Consider the following 18,290-nt stretch of genomic DNA (forward strand, 5'->3'; position numbering starts at 1 on the left):
TTTTTATTTCTTTTCAATTTAATTATAATTTAATATTTTTTTTAGTCCTACAAAACAGCTTTAGATATTGATCCCAAGCGTCTCAATAGATACTAATGGGATATCAATAAAAACTAAAAAATAATAAAATATTGATAATAAAGTTTTATTCATTCATAGAGGATGGTTCACTCACTGTTTTTCACCCACCGGTTCACAAGTCCCTACAAGGTTTTAATATAAATCCAAAACATTATATGTAAGCATGATGGCGATTTAGAGATAGGGTACATTGATAATATGTGGATTGGATTGAATCGGGTTAATATTGTATTAGATCAATATTGGTGTTGTATCGAATAGCATTGGATAATTGGAAGAAAGAGTGTGTTTTGTATTATTATTGTTTGAATCGGTTAATTAAAATAAAAAATAATAATAGAAAAAATTATATAAAATAGTATTTAAGTTAAAAGAGAGATAAGATGGTATAACATTTAAATCGGAAGAGAGATAAAAAGAGGCAACGAAACTCTAGATAATCCAAGTAATAGTTTTTAGTGGAATATATGTATCCACTTTTTAAGCATACGAGAATCCAAGATCAGGTTCTCATACAAGGACCTGATCCGGCCTAAAAAAGAAGTGGAGATAACAGATCAACCTTCCCCGTACTTACGTTAGACCCATTTTTCACTGAGTTAGGAGCTCATCCCAAAAGAAGATGACTCGGGAATCCGGATCCCCCTCTCCAGCGAAGAGTTTACAATAACAGTCCGGTAGATTTCTACCAAAAAAAAACTGTCCGGTAGATATTCAAAAGTAGCACTCCGTCTATTTAAAAGGGTAAGTGACCCTTCCCTCAAACAGTCATTCATTATTGTCTAATCAACTTTATTTTTTCGACAACTATGGTTAAGTAATTGGAGAAAGATTGAAAACTAATTAATTGTTTGATAACAGCTGGGCCGCTTCCCCTTGTATGATGAGTCCGTAATTCTTGTACTTTTCTAAATGTAAGCTTATCGCTATGATCAATATTTTGAAATCTATCAGACCATTGTCTCATTATGGATATCTGGGTAGCTAGCGAGTCATAAGCGTGGATTTAGGTACCGGATTGGATAGGATTGGTGTGTATATATTACTTTTGTTATTAGTTTTTATAGAAAAATATAATTTTATCTTAAAATAATATAAATAACTGATTCAAATCGATCAAATATCAATATGGATCTCAACCAATATCAATTCGATATAAACAATACTTGACAACCATGATGGAGGGAATAGGGATGCCTGGTGGTTTGGGTTTCACTTTCAAACATGTTATGACCTTGACAGCATTCACTTTCATGTACTGTTGTGAATTTGACTTGATATAACCCAAGACTGAGTCCTCAAGTCCACACGAAAAATCATCTTGGTTTCTAAAGAATTTAGGCATATATTATGTACAGTGACAATTATTTCTGTATATTACCAGCATCTTATAGTAGTCTGATGACCTGGAATACATACTTCCATGTCATATGTTCATCATCCCATCTCTAGATTTTACCAAAAAAAAAAATCCCCATCTCTAGATATCGTTTTTAGGACGAGCTAATGGAAGTGAACTCCTATATTAAACATTACACCAAACCTATTAATAAAATTCAGGGATCCCATCGCATATTATTAATGTTCCTTTGGGCTTAGCCTTATTCTATTTCCTAGTTCCACACTGTAAGAAACCCTCAAGATGTTCAAGCTCAGTCCTTTCCTTGTGACACAAATTTAAAACTCACAAAAATTATGGTATTGGGCTGTAATCTCAAAACTAAGATAAACTTGATTACAAAATAGATATCATAATTACCATCTTAATACAGTAAAGGCTAAGTAAATGATGAAGCAAAGGAATTGAGATGAGTTGTGAGACATTACTTGGATGTAGAAAAACAGAATTGTTTCAAGTTTCAGCAACTGAGACGAAAAGATAAGGGTGTGGGGGATCAGAAACTTCAACAATTCCTTCTAGCATCTGTACAACCTTCCTCATTGTGGGTCTTAGTGATGGCTCTTCTTGAATACACCAAATTGCTACCTTGAGGAACCTCTCCAGCCTTTCTATATCATTTATCGCTTCCATATCATTCTCCACCAGAGCATCTAGCCTTCTTTCTCGATAGCAATCATAAGCCCAATCGGTCAGAATTACTCTCTCATCACCATCCATTTCCTGTTCAACATTTTTCCGACAACAAATGATCTCCATCAACATGACACCAAAGCTATACACATCTACTTTCACTGTGATAGGCATATTCCTGAACCACTCAGATGCAACATAGCCTTTGGTCCCTCTAATGGCTGTGTTAGTTCGACTCTGGTCAGTCATCAAGAGCTTGGCCAATCCAAAGTCAGAAATCCTTGCTGTATAACAGTCATCAAGAAGGATGTTTTGAGGCTTTATATCACAGTGGATGATCGGGATACTGCACTCTTCATGCAAATACATAAGCCCCCTTGCAATACCAAATGCAATCTGGGTTCTTTGGTTCCAATCTGGCCTTGACGATCCAAAAAGGAAGCTTGCCAAACTGCCATTGCTCATGAACTCGTAAACCAGGAGCCTATGCTGTCCTTCCTCACAAAATCCAACCAATTTGACCAAATTCTTATGATGGGTCTGGCCAATAACGCTCAATTCAGTCTTAAACTCCTTATCTCCCTCTTGTTGCACTTTGTCGAGCTTTTTTACAGCTACAAGTTTAGATTCCAAACCTAAGACCCCTTTATAGACAACACCGAAAGCTCCTCTTCCCAGCTCTTCCTTGAATCTATCTGTAGCTTCTTCCAGGTCTTTGTAAGTAAAAGAATGCAGATTTGTTTCTAAGGAAATTGGCTTTTGTACCTTTTCTTTTGGTTTCTTATGGTACATCAGAACCCCCATAAAAATTGCAGCTAGAAAAATTAAATTGAAAAATAGTGAGCCACCTAATAGCAGAGCTGCAACAACACTAAACAAACCTTGAGCTTTCTCCTTTCCATTAGGATTTGAACCAGGGTTATAATCTTCTGGAACTGAAGGAGGATGAGGATTTCTCTGGGTACTATTTCCTGCTGAGACTTTGAGGAAAGCCTTCACAGCAACATCACTGTTCTGGTTCCCATTCCTAACCGGTAGGCTCTTCTTCCAACAGTGCCCGTCATTGAAAGTGGCTATTGCACATTGACAATCATACAAGCAAGAGTTTTGGCAATCTGCTTCAGTATAAGGTTCCCGCTTTTGATAGGTAGATGAATTCGGCCAATCCGTGTCAAGCAACTCGGCCATCCTATACAAAATCTCAGTTTGGGATCCTGATCCATTTTCATAGCATACTTGTAGTATGAAGTCATGTTTGCAGCCACTCAATATATTGTTAGGATCAACTAAGGAATATTGAGTTGGGCATTCACAAACAGGTCGACTTTGCACAATCTTGCAGATACTGTTATAGCCGCAAATCCCTTCGCCCACATCCTGACTATTGAAAGAACAAATGTCATCAGGAATAGACCCGATGATGGACCAACTTTCATCACCATTGCTGCTCAAAGAGGACTTAGGACGAGCATATTGCGTGAAAACACCATTAAAATCAATGGTTGCTCTGTGGTAATGGGTTTTGGTAGAGGGTATGCTCTCAACTGTGAGGTCCACTAATATGCTTCCATCCTTGCTTTGAATATAAATCATGGCTGTACTCTCATTGTAGACAACTTGATAACCAGAAGTATAAGTGTTGCTTACATAATAAGCAGCATAGGCATAGTTTGTTGGTAATGCTATAGTATTCAGAACGAGATTTCCATCATTAAGCAGGCGGAGCTGGAACCTTCCTCTGGAGTAGTTGGTTGGTTGTCGAGAAGAAAGCATGCCACCCAGTTCTAATATCTGGGAAGGGAGAATGGTGTCACTTGGGTTTTTGAAGCTCTCCCATACATGAACAGAGTTTGTATCCACCAACGCAAAGTTGCCAGTGTCAAGCATTGCACCATAGGTGACACCAACACTGGATTGGGATTGGGATTGGGCCTTCCATATCTCTTCTCCTTGAGGGTTGTTGAGCTCCAGGTTACCATCACTGGTAAGCTGAACTTTTGATCCTTTGGGTGCTGGATTATCTCCATTTGCATACCAAACTACAGTCTTCTCAGGTATTTTCTCATACCAGATGGCAAGCAAGAAGGCATCCGTATTGTTGATGGCTTGGAACCCAAACGCAAATTCACCTGAAGGTGAAAGCCATGAAGAGGTGCTGCCGCCGGCAGAGAGAGATTTACCCAAGCTCACATTATTGTAAGTTTGAGCGGACGCCGGAAAGGGGTAGAGAGGAAGAAGAAGAAGACACAAGAGGGAGAAAAGAGGAGCAAGATTGTCAACCATTGTATGAGCTTTTTGGGGAAGGATCAGGAAAGGGATTAGAGCAATTAAAAATTGAGCTTGGAGATCTTATCATAATGACCTGAATGAGTGGTTCAAACATACTTCTTATCAGAATGACCTGAATGAGTGGTTCAAACATACTTCACCGTTGAAGTGGAGGAAAACTTTCTCCAACAAATATCTTCCTTGAAAATAGCTAAGCTTGTCGGTACCTTCAACAAAGACTTTAGTGGCCTCCTCTGGCCATAGTTGGTACGAATTCCAGTCCAACTTCTTTACTTTTCAAACTCTTATTTTTTTTTGGTAAATATTTTTCAAACTCATTAGAGTGGGGAATTCCAGTCAACTTCTTTACTTTTCAAACTCTTATTTTTTTTGGTAAAGATTTTTCAAACTCATTAGAGTGGGGAATTCCAGTCCAACTTCTTTACTTTTCAAACTCTTATTTTTTTTGGTAAAGATTTTTCAAACACATTAGAGTGGGGAATTCCGGACTGATACCGCAATCAATTCAAAGATGGGATCCTCCTCACATTTATGAGGGGGCCATTTTATTTTTGCAAGGAAGGGGCCACTTGAAGGTAAGGAGTTCTGCAGTCTTGTAAATCCATTTATTTTGGTTGTGAGAAATAAATTTGCTAAGGCTCCTGTTGGTATCGTTCTAAAAAACATATTTTTGAAGTTTTTTTCAAAAAATGGAATAAAATGTTTGGTGCACTTATGGTATATTTTTGTTCTTTTAGAACAAAAAGTTAAAAAAAAAAAAAAAAAGATTGGACGAGACTCCAAAAGAGCTTCCCAGTTTTGTTCCATTTTATAAAAAAATGAACTATCGTCCCCAATAAAAATCTGAAATTTTGAAACATTATTTTTTTGTTTAAAAATGACATTTTGACAGAGAAACTAAAATTTTTGTTTTTGACACGAAATATCGTTTCTGGAACAAAAACGATACGAAACGGAGCCTAACTTAATGAAAAAAGTGTTCTAACAAAAAAGAGAAAACAACCCATCCCGTTGGTGTAGATACATGCTTGGACAACAGCAACGTAAAAAACCGTGTTGTTCTTATGTTGAAGATGCTTATAGGTGTTATCCCATTGGCCACACATGTTGTTGTGTACCTGTGCCAATGGGTAGCATTCTCTTCTCCTTCCCTCTCCACCCAAAAAAAAAAAAAAAAAAACTACTAGACCAATAACCATGGGCATAATGCGAAAATGCAAGCAACATAATTTGTGAGTCAATCTTTAATTACTAGACTATGAAGTCACTCACCTTTCCTTATGTTGCAGAGTATTGATTGAATTTAGTAACATCTTCTCTCATCGACACTTTTTAGTCTCCATGACTTGCACGGTACATTCTGTACGTGATCCTACGCTTTAATGTGTGAAAATCATCTGTAGCCATTGCATCAGTGCTGTGAACATCGGGTGACTAGGAATCCCTTGGAGCATGTCGGATACTCACAGTAACTAATTTAAACTCCGGTCTAATTGGGGCAAAAAACTCCCACAACACCTATCTATTTTTGTCATCATGGCTTGCATGGTATATTCAATACGTTAGACCCCACACTTTGATTGTGGCAAAAAATGGCTCTCCATTTGCATGTTATTACCTAACTTGATATAACTCTAGAATGAGGCTTCATGCATAGGACCAAAATCCCATTAGGATCTAATAAATATTTTTTCCCTATTGATGGTTTCGCAGAAGGTGGAGAACCTGTCTATTTTTTGTTGGTGATATGGTTTGTTTTGTTTTGTCAGTTTTTTGTTGTAAAATTTTCTACTCTCTTCTTTAATAGGAATGAGCGTAGCCCCCGCGGTATGGTTCGATCGGATTGATCGCGACCCGATGGGTCGACCCATGATTTGGAGTATATATATAATGTACTGTTGCTTGTTGAGAAAGTCGTTGTATTCTAGGGTTTTCACGCAGCTAGAGTTTCAGGGTGAGTTTTTGCTCGCGCGCTGCTAGGGTGTAATCTCTCTTCTGCATAGTGAATCATCTTCTTCTTTGCCCGAGGATGTAGCACACCACCCTGGTGTGTGAACCTCGCTAAATCTCTGTCGTGCGGATCTATTATCTCTTTATTATTCGTGTTTCTTGGTGTTTGATCTAACAGTATAGTAATGGGAGAAGAATAGACATGCTACCGGGGTACGAAAAGCTAACGGACAACACCAATGGAAGCACATGATGAGGTATCATTCAGAAAAGATATGAGAGTCATTTTAAAAAGTGAAAGAAAGAGATAGAGACAGTGGATGGTAACATACGATATATACTGGCAGCATACCCAACATTTTCCCATTAGTAATTTATGTACTTTCATGAGGGACGGGGTGAAATCCGCTTTAAAAAATCTAAGATTTAGAAACATAACTAGAAATAAGTTTAACACATAACATGGACCACCAAACATTCCATTTGACAAAGAGATCTTCTGCCACATAACATGCCATGTGGCAAAGTGGCCTTTCATATTTTTTTGTTTTTTGCTCTACAGTGGTCTCTCATCACATTGACCACCCTACATGCAATGTTGTAAAGACGTGTGAAATCATGAGTCGCCAAGTTTCACTAAAACAAGTAATTACAACCATAATACTTATTAATGTATTTTTGTTTGGTGTCAAGTGATTTTATCATCAAGTAATTTAGAAAAGTAATAAATCAAAAAATCGAGGCAAAGATTTTACTTCATTCTCCATGGATTAAATACCATGTGATTGGATAAAAAGATTTATAGAGTAGATCATCTTTAGTTCTTAATTGTGCGATTCTCTTTACATGCGACATTCGTATATTTTTCAGATTCGAATGGTTGTAGAAGCTTAAGTCACTTGAAGGGTTAAAATAGATTTTAGTTTAAAAAAACTTTCAATCATTGGATTTTGAAAATTTACAAGTGTCATGTGCACAGATAGAATTGCACAAGAATTGCATGACTAAGAATTGGAGAGCATCATGATCCCTTTCTAGACTGGTGCTAGAAAAAAAAAAAAAAAAAAGGGGGGGGATTGTTATTGACCTCTTTTGTTGTAGTGCATGTTCATCCCATATGTAGATCTTTTAAAGACAAACTAATGAAAGTAGACAAGGCTCTACCTAAACTTGCTAATTAAGCACAACACCAAACCTCTTAGTCAAATTCAAGGATCTCATTGAATATTTTTAAGCCTCCTCTAAACTTAGGCTTATTTAGCGAGTTTACGCTTTTAGATGAATACTTTAAATGGAAATCAAGCCAGCAATGATGAAGGATTTCTTGAGACTTGGTGATATGGTTTGTTTTGTTTTGTCTGTTTTTTGTTGTAATTTTTTTTACTCTTTTCTTTAATACAAATGATTATATATATATATATATATGTTAGATCAAACACCAAGAAATACGAAAATAAATAGAAAAAAGATGTGCACGACACAGAGATTTAGCGAGGTTCACACACCAGGGTGATGTGCTACGTCTTCGGGCGAAGAAGAAGATGTTCCACTTTGCAGAAAAGAGATTACACCCAAGCACTAGAGATAAAACTCGCCCTGAAAACCCTAGCTCGATAAACGCCCAAAAATACAATGACTTTCTCAACAAGACAACAGTACATTATATACGCTCCAAGTCGTTAGTTGAACCATCGAGTCACGGTCGACCCAGTCGAACCATATTGTGGGGGTGTAAGTGTTGGGCTTCGGGCTTGGGCCTATCGGTTTAACCCCTCTGCTTCCATCACAGATCTCAAAAAACTTCTCATTCAGGTCGCCACTAAAATATGTCGAAGCGGGTTAGTCTTCAAAACGGGTCAAGAATTCGAGACAAACTAAACAATATTAGTATAGTAATGGGAGAAGAATATAAGCACATGATGGGGTATCATTCAAGATAGATATGAGGGTCATTTCAAAAAGGGAAAGAGGGAGATAGAGACAGTGGATGGTAGCATACGGTATATGCTGGCAGCATACCCAACATTTTTCCATTAGTAATTCATGTATTTCATGAGGGGTTGGGTGAAATCCGCTTTAAAAAATCAAATAAGATTTAGAAACATAACTAGAAGATAAGTTTAACGCTCATTTCCAAATTTTCTTGGATGATCATACTAGGATTGAGATCATTGTTATTGGATTTGTCATTTTTGTTAAGTCAGATTTTCCAAAGAGCGCAACAAGCTATAATAATCATCAAAGCTTCAACTTGATTTCTACAAGAAACTTGATCAAACAAATCCTCTACTGATTGAAAAGCAAGAAGCAACATAGGAGTCAAAATTTCACTAAAAAAAAAAACACATATAAGCCAAATTGCCTTTTAATTCTTCTTATTTATAAATGAGAAAAAGAACCTTGTCTGGTCATTTCCTAAGCCCAGACATAGCTGATGTGATACTTTACTTTTCAAACCCGGTCTAATTAATCACATTGACTTGGTTTGATCATATAGGGATTGAACCGGAGAGAACCGATATAGGTACCATATGAAATATGGTAGCAAGGGTGACCTTGAACTCGGGTTGGCCTGACAAGACCGAGTGGGTACCAAGGGTAATATATGCACCCAAACCTTGCACTTGCACGTACCACAAGGCCATGTACAAAAAATAAAGGTACAAACTTGTATATGTGGGTGTCAACATAATCTAATATTATGTGGGAGTTTATTCCCATTGAAGCCCACCTGAGATATACCCACCTGAGATTTAGCCCACCTGAGATAGTCCACCTAAGATTTAGCCCACTTGAGATAGTCCACCTGAGATTTAGAAGATATTTTGGCGGCCCAAGTATAAAAGGGGAGACATTAATTGTCTTTTCCCTCATTAATGTTAGTTGGTCGGTGGGAGAGTAAAGAAGATGGAGAAAGAAAAAGAAAGGAAAAGAGGAAGAAGAAGAAAGAAGAAGGGAAAGTTGATTGTAGAGCTTCACCAGAGCTGAGTCTTAGTATTTTGAGCCCGGATTTATGATCAGCTCGTCAAGATCTTCGATTTGAGATAAGTATTGCACACATTCCAAGGATTCTTAGGAAAACCCCATCCTTAAATCCTCTTTTTTATTTTTAGGAAAGAACTCGCTTGGATCTTGTTAATCCTACTTGGATAATCAAATCTAAGGTCTAATGGAATGTGTCTATAATGATTTTGAAGGATTTGGAATGAGTGTTAGTAAAGATCTAAAGTATTTGGAGGTTCTTGAGTAAAAGAAGTGAAATTTGAGGTTTCTTTGGTGTTCTTGAAAAAGAGGTAAGAATCTTTCTTTTCTTTTGATTTGATCTTAAATCTAGGTTGAGGGTACATAATTGGATCTTAAATAAGTAATTTGAGTCACCGGATCATCCGCAAACAAGTTCCTTAAACCGGAGGAAAGTCGAGAATAATATAGAAAGAATTTCTTTTAAAGACTGGGGGGTATTTTTACCCCACCTGTCTTTTGGTTTTAGCCCACCTAAGTTCCCAGAACTCAATTTTTAGACTCTGGAGTAACTGACAGGCTGAATTCTGGTTTTAGCCCACCTGAGTTCCCATAACTCAATTTTTACTCTGGAGTAACCGATGGGCTGAAATCGGCGGATTACATAGCCCACTGGTCTTTTTGTTTTAGCCCACCTGAGTTTCTAGAACTCAGTTTTCAGGTTCTGGAGTAACTGGCAGGCTGAAACCGACGGGCTACATAGCCCACCGGTCTTTGGCTCTAGCCCACCTGTCTTTCCAAAATTTTCAGAAATGGTCCAAATTTGATGGGTGACCCCCATTTATGATTCTAAACCCGATTGTAGTGTTCAAACATGATGATTTTGACCCCAAAATAGTGAAATGATAAATCATTATGTTTATGATAGGTTACACTCAATATACACGTACCCACACATAAGATCTTTTTCTTACCGAGTACAAGCACTGTGTACATATACAAGTAAGTGGGGAGTGGACTCTGATTTAATTTCAGAATGTTACGCATAATTTAACATATGCTAGTCTAGCCATATCATCATGTCACTTGTATGTAAACTAGATATCACATATGCCATATCACGCATTTGAATGTACATTTACATAATATACTATGCTTTGTGTTATGATGAAATGTTCATTATGTCTTGATGTATGTGATGGAGAAATTTTATTTGGATATAATATGCATGCAAGATTTTAGATGCCGTAGACGGGTTGAAAACGAATGCATGGTGGCAAGTGGTATGGGACGCAGTGCCATTGTGCAATCGTACTATGCTCATGTAGAGGCATGTGGCTAGGATGTGATTTACCCTTGTACTACGATCCTTCCCAACAAGGGTTTACGTGTTGGGGGATCATTAGGGGGAAGCATCGGGTTGCGGTTGTCGAACTCCTGCAATGGTTAGAAGTACGCATGGCTGATCGCTAGGATAGTTGGTAACTCCGGTGATATATTCAGAGGGCTGATCGTATTGCTTTTATTTCAGGTGGAGTCACCCATTTACTTTCTGTCATTTAAATTTATCAGGAATTGGCTTGCATTTTAAATTTCGATACCAACGGTGGCCTATGGGCATATCGCAGGATGGGGTTCGCAGCTCATACCCGGGGCATACGCTCACTGTGGTTGTGAGTAGCACAAAAACCTATGACTTATTAATGTTATTAGGCTAATAGGTTTAAAATGAATTACATATAGGTGCATTTGTGTGGTGATTATTTGTGTGGTTTTCTTTGTGTGGTTTTTCTTTCCACTTACTAGGCTAGTGAGCTCATGCCACTGCACAACTCTTTTTAAGTGATTTTGCAGGTTACCCGCCTGGTGATCAGGAGCTGGGCCCCACTGTGGAGTTTTCCTATGAGAATTGGTAGGTCTCTGATGAGTTCAAGCATGGTGCCGATTGCACTTGCGAGGATTGTGCTGCGTGATAGTTGTGACTCCTAAGTGATTCTTTTGATTCTTTATGTACTCCCTTTTGTTATTTGATGCGTAAATTGTTATATTTTGTATATATATATATATATATCATGCCTTCGAGCCCAAATGTATGTAACATTTATAACTCAATTTGGGTATCAGTATTTGGGAAACAATTACATGTATTATTATGAATAAGTATTCCGCTAAAAATACAGGTCTTATCTTAATTTAATAGATGTATGTTGTATTGCAGTCACTGCATTGTTGATCCTGGCAGATTTGTGAGTTAATCGATGTTAATTCGATCACCGGCTTGGCTTTGTATGAGCGGGGTGTGATAGCTGAGTATACAAAGGAGCACACTTAGTCCAATAGTTAGGTACGAATGTTGAGACCTAGTGGTCTAGCGGTCGAAACAACCTTTAACTATTCTTAAGGTCAGGCTATGTAATTCTCACCCCCACACATGCGGAAGTCTTGTGCACCAAATACATTTTTTTTATATATAACAATTATTTCTATATGTGACCTACATCTTATACAAATCACATAGAATATACACACTTCTATACCACATGTTCATTCCATTGCATATTTTTAAGCCTTCTCTGGACTTGGCCTTATTTGATGAACTTCAACTTTCAGATGAAGACCTTAAATGGCAATCAAAACTAACAATGTCGAAGGCTTTCTTCAGATTTGTGAGGTTCAACCAAGGATTAAAGTATCGGTATCGATCGCCGTATCGGTCGACCAAAATTAAGATACGTATCGGAGGGTATCGTATCGTATCGGAGATACGCTAAGATACGCTAAAGATACATACATAAATGGATATAAAACACCTTTTTAAACACTTTTGTATTAAAAATTTATTAAAAAAAGCTGTTGATAACATGTACTATGCATAAACACTAAATTGAGGGTATCGTACTAAGAATTCAAGGTTTGTAGTTGTCCCATAAATGTAAAATCCTTGTTCAAAACCTTGATTCCCACTTTAGTTAGAGAGAAATATGATTGGCAGTAACTTGGGAACAAAAACACCTCAAAAAATCGTGTTTTTTGAAAAAATACCCATCTTGGCCATTATATGACCGTAGCGCACTGTATCGGTACATACCGATACTCACCGATATGTATCGATACTCACTGATATGTACTGATCGATACATACCGATATTCACTGATATGTACTGATATTCATCGATATGTATCAATCGATACATACAAATACTCACCGATACGTACTGATACATACCAAAACGTATATTTCACCTTGATTTAATATTTTTCATAGAGTATCGGTACGTACCGATAGTGTATTGGTGCATATCGATATGTATCATAGGATATATATCGATACGAAAGGATTTTAAAAATTTCATGTATCGTATCGATCGGCTAAATTTAAGATACGTATCGGAGGGTATCGTATCGATATCGGAGATACTTTAAACCATGGGTTCAACCATACAACATTTTTAAAAAAAAAACAATCATTGGTTATTAACACTAATTACTTTTTTACCAGAAAAACAACACTAATTACAAGATTTCTTTTTCTTTTTCTTTTTGATAGAAGACAAAATTACAAGAATACCCACAAATTGGTTCTAATTGATCAAATTACCCACCCAATCAAGAATGGGTATTATAAAATTACACAAAACAATGCTCACTTCACACACCTATTCTTTTTACATATTTACCCCTCTTTGGCTCCCTCCACTCTCTCTCTCTCTCTCTCTCTCTCTCTCATGAAACCCTGTCTGTTTCTCTCTGAAAAATGTGTCTCCCCAGTACCCACTCCCCACTCCGCTGCCGGCACAGCCGCAACCGCTATGGCTACTAGCTTCTCTAACCCTGCTGTCAACACCACCATAGAACACTTTCTAAATGCCTCAAACTTGATCAATTTATCTACATTGGCGACGGATTGGGATTCTGCCCAGCAAAAATGTCGAATTTTTTAACCCCAGGTTGCAGCAGCAGCAACAGGGTGTTCACCCCTATCTGGACAAGCGAAGAGGTGAAGAGGGCTATCGATTGAAGGCCAAGAAGAGGAACGCAGCTTTCGTCGATGTATCTGAGCTGGAATTTGTGGTGAGGAAGCTATTGCGGAGATGCCGCAGAAGCGAGTTGCAGGTCTTCTCCCTCTATTTCTCGGTTACCATCACAGCGACCTTACGGCCATATTCACCTTCGGCCGCGTTGTCGTTTCCCCCGTAGCCAAGTTTTGAAGCGACTACGTTTTCAGAGGGGCACTGCTTTGCGAGGTTAGGGGCTTTGCGTCTTTATCGGTTGCATCAGTCCTGTCAATCTGTGAGTTCTCTATTAATGTCATCAAATCCTTATTTGTTTCAAATTCTACCCAAATTGAGTTGCTAAATCTGATCCCAAATGGGGCGTTAATGATATACTTCTTTATGATCAATTTCTTATATTTATGATTGGATTTGGCTGAAATGAGCTCCATATCTATATTGGGAAACAAATTTCATTATCAATCTGTTCAATGATCATGTAGCAGGAAGCCTAAAAACAGGGGCACCGCGCACCCATCCTTTCTCTAGCCCTGCTTCTCTCTCTTTATTTCCAGCCACCCACCCCTTTCATATTGATTTTGAAAAAACATCTAAGTTCAGTCCTCTTATACCAACTGCCACGCTAGTTCAAGTTCTCCTACTCAGTCCATTCCTTAAGGCTTCGAATCACAAGGGAGCCAAACCGCTTGCATCTTCGCATCCAGCCTTAACGGACAGTTAAAAATGAATTTCAGTGCCTCACATGGGCTTGTCTCTTGCTCTATGGTTTACATGGGTTTGTCTGCATCTTTTAGATCAAGGAATATTTCTTCAGTTTCAGACTTCATTTTGATGGATTATCGTGGCCGAAAATGGAAGTGAATGGGGGGAAAGTTTGGGCTTTCTCTCACTGGGTGGAGGTGGTGACCGGAGAGAATACGAAGAGGAAAGGGAATGGGGCAAAAATGTCAAAAAAGTGTAGGTTAATGTGGAAAAAAATACTGTTTTGGGTGACTTTGTAATATATAATTTGCCTTTGAATAATTTGGTTAAGCCAAAGATGTGGGTAGTTTTGTAACATGAAACCCTTTTTTGAGTAATCTTGTAATTTTCCCTAAATTTGTAATTTATATTTTTTAAAGATTCTATTTCTCACTTCCACACTCTAAGAAGTCCTCAAAATGTTAAAGCTCAGTTCAATATGATAAACTTGACTACAAATTAGATAGCTAAATTTCAAATTCATACAATAGTGCTACATAAATGATGAAGCATAAAAAGAGGAGTCATGAGACATTTCTCATTGGATGAAGAAAAGGATAACTGTTTTAAGTTTCAACAGCTGAGATGAAAAGATAAGGTTGTGGGGGCACAGAAACTTCAACAATTCCTTCCAGTATTTGTACAACCTTCCTCATAGTAGGTCTTAGCGATGGCTCTTCTTGAATACACCAAATTGCTACCTTCAATAGCCTCTCTAGCCTTCCTATATCATTCATCGCTTCCATAACATTCTCCACCAGAGCATCTAACCTTCCTTCTTGATAGCAATCTTAAACCCAATCGGTCAGAATTGCTCTCTCATCACCATCCATTTCCTGTTCAACACTTTTCCGGCAACAAATGATCTCCATCAACTTGACACCAAAGCTATACACATCTACTTTCACTGTGATAGGCATATTCCTGAACCACTCAGGTGCAACATAGCCTCTGGTCCCTCTAATGGCTGTGTGTGTTCGACTCTGATCAGTCATCAAGAGCTTGGCCAATCCAAAGTCAGAAATCCTTGCTGTATAACACTTGTCAAGAAGTATGTTTTTAGGCTTTATATCAAAGTGGATGATCTGGACAAATACATAAGCCCCCTTGCAATACCAAATGCAATATGGGTTCGTTGGTTCCAATCTGTCTTTCTTGACGATCCAAAAAGGAAGCTTGCTAAACTGCCATTGCTCATGAACTCATAGACCAGGAGCCTACACTGTCCTTCCTCACAAAATCCAACCAATTTGACCAGATTCTTATGATGGGTCTGGCCAATCAAGCTCAATTCATTCTAAACTCCTTATCTCCCCCTTGTACCACTTTGTCTAGCTTTTATACAGCTACAAGTTTAGAACCCAAACCTAAGACCCCTTATAGACAACACCAAAAGCTCCCCTTCCGAGCTCTTCCTTGAATCCATCTGTAGCTTCCTTTAGGTCTTTGTAAGTAAAAGAAAGCAGATTCGTTTCCAAGGAAATTGGTTTTTGTACCTTTTCTTTTAGTTTCTTCTTGTACAATAAAATCCCCGTAAAAATTGCAGCTAGAAAAATTAAATTGAAAAATATTGAGCTTCCTAATAGCATAGCTGCAACAGTACTGAATGAATCTTGATCTTTCTGCTCTTCATTATCATTTGATCCATGATTATAATCTACTGGAATTGAAGGAGGAGGAGGATGTCTCTGGGTATTATTACCTGCTGAAACTTTGAGGAAAGCCTTGGCAATTACATCACTTTTCTGTTTCCCATTTCTAACCGGAAGGCTCTTCTTCCAACAGGTCATGTCTCTGGAGACGGCTATTGTACATTGACAATCATACAAGCTAGAGTTTTGGCAATCTGCTTCAGGATAAGGATTCAGCCTTTGATAGGCAGATGAATTGGGCCAATCTGTCTCAAGCAACTCGTCCATCCTATACAAAATCTCAGGGAATAGTGATCCATTTTCATTGCATCCTTGTAGTATGAAGTCAAGTTTGCAGCCACTCAATATATCGTTTGGATCAACCAACTTATATTGAGTTGGGCATTCACAAACAGGTCGATTTTGCACAATCCTGCAAATGCTGTTATAGCCACAAATTCCTTCACCTGTATCCTGACTATTGACAGAAGAAATGTCATCAGGAATAGACCAGACGATGGACCAATTTTCATTGCCATTGCCGCTTGAAGTCATCTTTGGACGAGCATATTGCGTGAAAACACCATTAAAATCAATGGTTGCTCTGTGGTAATGGGTGTTGGTGGAGGGTATGCTCCCAACTGTGAGCTCCAATAATATGCTTCCATCAATGCTTTCAATATCAATGATAGCTGTACTCTCATTGAAGACAACTTGATAACCAGGACCAAAAGTGTTGCTTATATAATAAGCAGCATAGGCGGAGTTTGTTGGTAATGCTACGGTATTCATAACGAGATTCCCATAGGTAAGCATGCGGAGCTGAAACCTTCCTCTGGCGTAGTTGGTTGGTTGTCGAGAAGAAAGCACGCTATCCTGTTCTAATATCTGGGAAGGGAGGATGGTATCAGTTGGGTTTTTGAAGCTCTCCCATATATGAACAGAGTTTGTATCCAGTGGCACAAAGTTGCCAGTGTCAATCATTGCACCATTGGTGATGACACCAATAATGGATTCGGCCTTCCGTAAAACTTCTCCTTGAGGGTTATTGAGCTCGAGGTTACCATCAATGGTAAGCTGAACTTTTGATCTTCTAGGTGCTGGATTATCTCCATTTGCATACCAAACTGCAGTCTTCTCAGGTATTTTATCAAACCAAATGGCAAGCAAGAAGGTATCTGTATTGTTGATGTCATGGAACCCAAATGCAAATTCACCTGAAGGGGAAAACCATGAAGATGTGCTACTGCCGGCATAGAGAGATTCACCCAAGCTCATATTACTGTATGTTTGAGCGGACGAGGATAAGGGCAGAAGAGAAAGAAGAAGAAGAAGCGAGAGGGAGAGCAGATGACAAAGAACATTGACAATTATTGCATGAGCTGTTTGGGTGACTTTTTTTTCCTTGGTAATAAGACCTCTATACATTAAAGTGAGCAAAGCTCGTAGTTGCCGAATGACAAGATTCTATCAACCTTGGGGTGGAAATAGGCTAACAAGGAGCCAGCTACAGAGTTGATCTCCCTTAGAATAAAATGGAAGCTACAATGTAGAAGTCATCCACCAAAGGCTGAACATATAGAGAAACCATAAAAACAATTGATAACTGAGAGAGCTTATAAATGAGAATCATGCATAAGCGTCACTCAGACTACCTGCCTCGAAAATTAAAAGGAATTGGTCTTTCAAAGTTCCAATTTTATTGGAATCTCAGAAGAGACTTTGTAGTTCAAAAGTGAGGAATTCCAGAATCCAGGCGGATATCGCCGGCGATGGAAAGGTGCTGTATATAATTAATTCAAGTACCAGCACGATCGATCAACTCATGGTTTAAAATGTAATATCCAATATTGGCATGGATTGGAATCGGTCTAGATCTGATTCTGGATTTGATATATTTTAGTTATCTAGGGACTTTTTATTAGGAATGTAAACAGATTGTTGAAAATTTGTATTCGTTGAAGAGAATTCATATTCGAAAAATTATTATCTGAAAATTGTTCAAATCCATCTTGGAAATTAATAGGATATAAATATGATAATTTTAGTTTTCGATCTATTATTATCCGATTCATTTAGCTATCCGACGATAATAAAAATTTGTATTCGTTTATCCGATTCGTATACCTATCCTTTGTTTTTTCAAGTGGAATATTTATGTAAGTTACTAAATAAAGAGACCAATATTTATTATAGAAAAAAAAATATATGGATTGTTATATATTTTATTTGTTATTGTTATGTTAAAGTATGACAAAAGCCATTATAACTTTTAATTTGAAAAAAATAAAATGCCTTGTAAGTTGTGAGTGATGAGAATTGAGACATCATGATGGTCTTACTGTTATTCCATTTTGAGTATTCCATTCAACAAAGCTTCTTCTTCCTCCTTTTATTCATTACGGTGGAAGAGTATATAGACTTGGTATTAACTATACCAATTTTTAAAACCCTAATTTAACTATACCCAATCCCGATTATTAATGGGAGGGGATGGTATTAGTTTGCAAACGGTTCTATCATTGTAGACAAGGGTAAAGAACTTCAATGATTACTAATGAGAAGGTTTTATTATTAGTGTTGTAGATCTTT

At 37.8% G+C, this 18,290-nt stretch overlaps 1 protein-coding gene and 1 pseudogene across 1 annotated transcript; both read right to left on the reverse strand.

Moving 5' to 3' along the window:
• Positions 1 to 1,790: 1,790 nt before the first annotated feature.
• LOC122088676 (G-type lectin S-receptor-like serine/threonine-protein kinase LECRK2) lies at positions 1,791 to 4,487 on the reverse strand. The gene has a single exon (XM_042657993.1). The coding sequence runs from the start codon at positions 4,394 to 4,396 to the stop codon at positions 1,934 to 1,936; it is 2,463 nt and encodes an 820-aa protein (XP_042513927.1). The 5' UTR covers positions 4,397 to 4,487; the 3' UTR covers positions 1,791 to 1,933.
• A 10,146-nt stretch (positions 4,488 to 14,633) lies between these two features.
• Positions 14,634 to 17,126, reverse strand: LOC122088989 (annotated as a pseudogene).
• Between the last annotated feature and the right edge of the window lie 1,164 nt (positions 17,127 to 18,290).

The sequence above is a fragment of the Macadamia integrifolia genome, chromosome 9 (genome assembly GCF_013358625.1).
Source record: "Macadamia integrifolia cultivar HAES 741 chromosome 9, SCU_Mint_v3, whole genome shotgun sequence".
Lineage (NCBI taxonomy): Eukaryota > Viridiplantae > Streptophyta > Magnoliopsida > Proteales > Proteaceae > Macadamia > Macadamia integrifolia.

Coding starts and splice junctions, on each gene's coding strand:
- LOC122088676 (XM_042657993.1), bottom strand. CDS start 4,396: ATGGTTGACAATCTTGCTCCTCTTTTCTCCCTCTTGTGTCTTCTTCTT.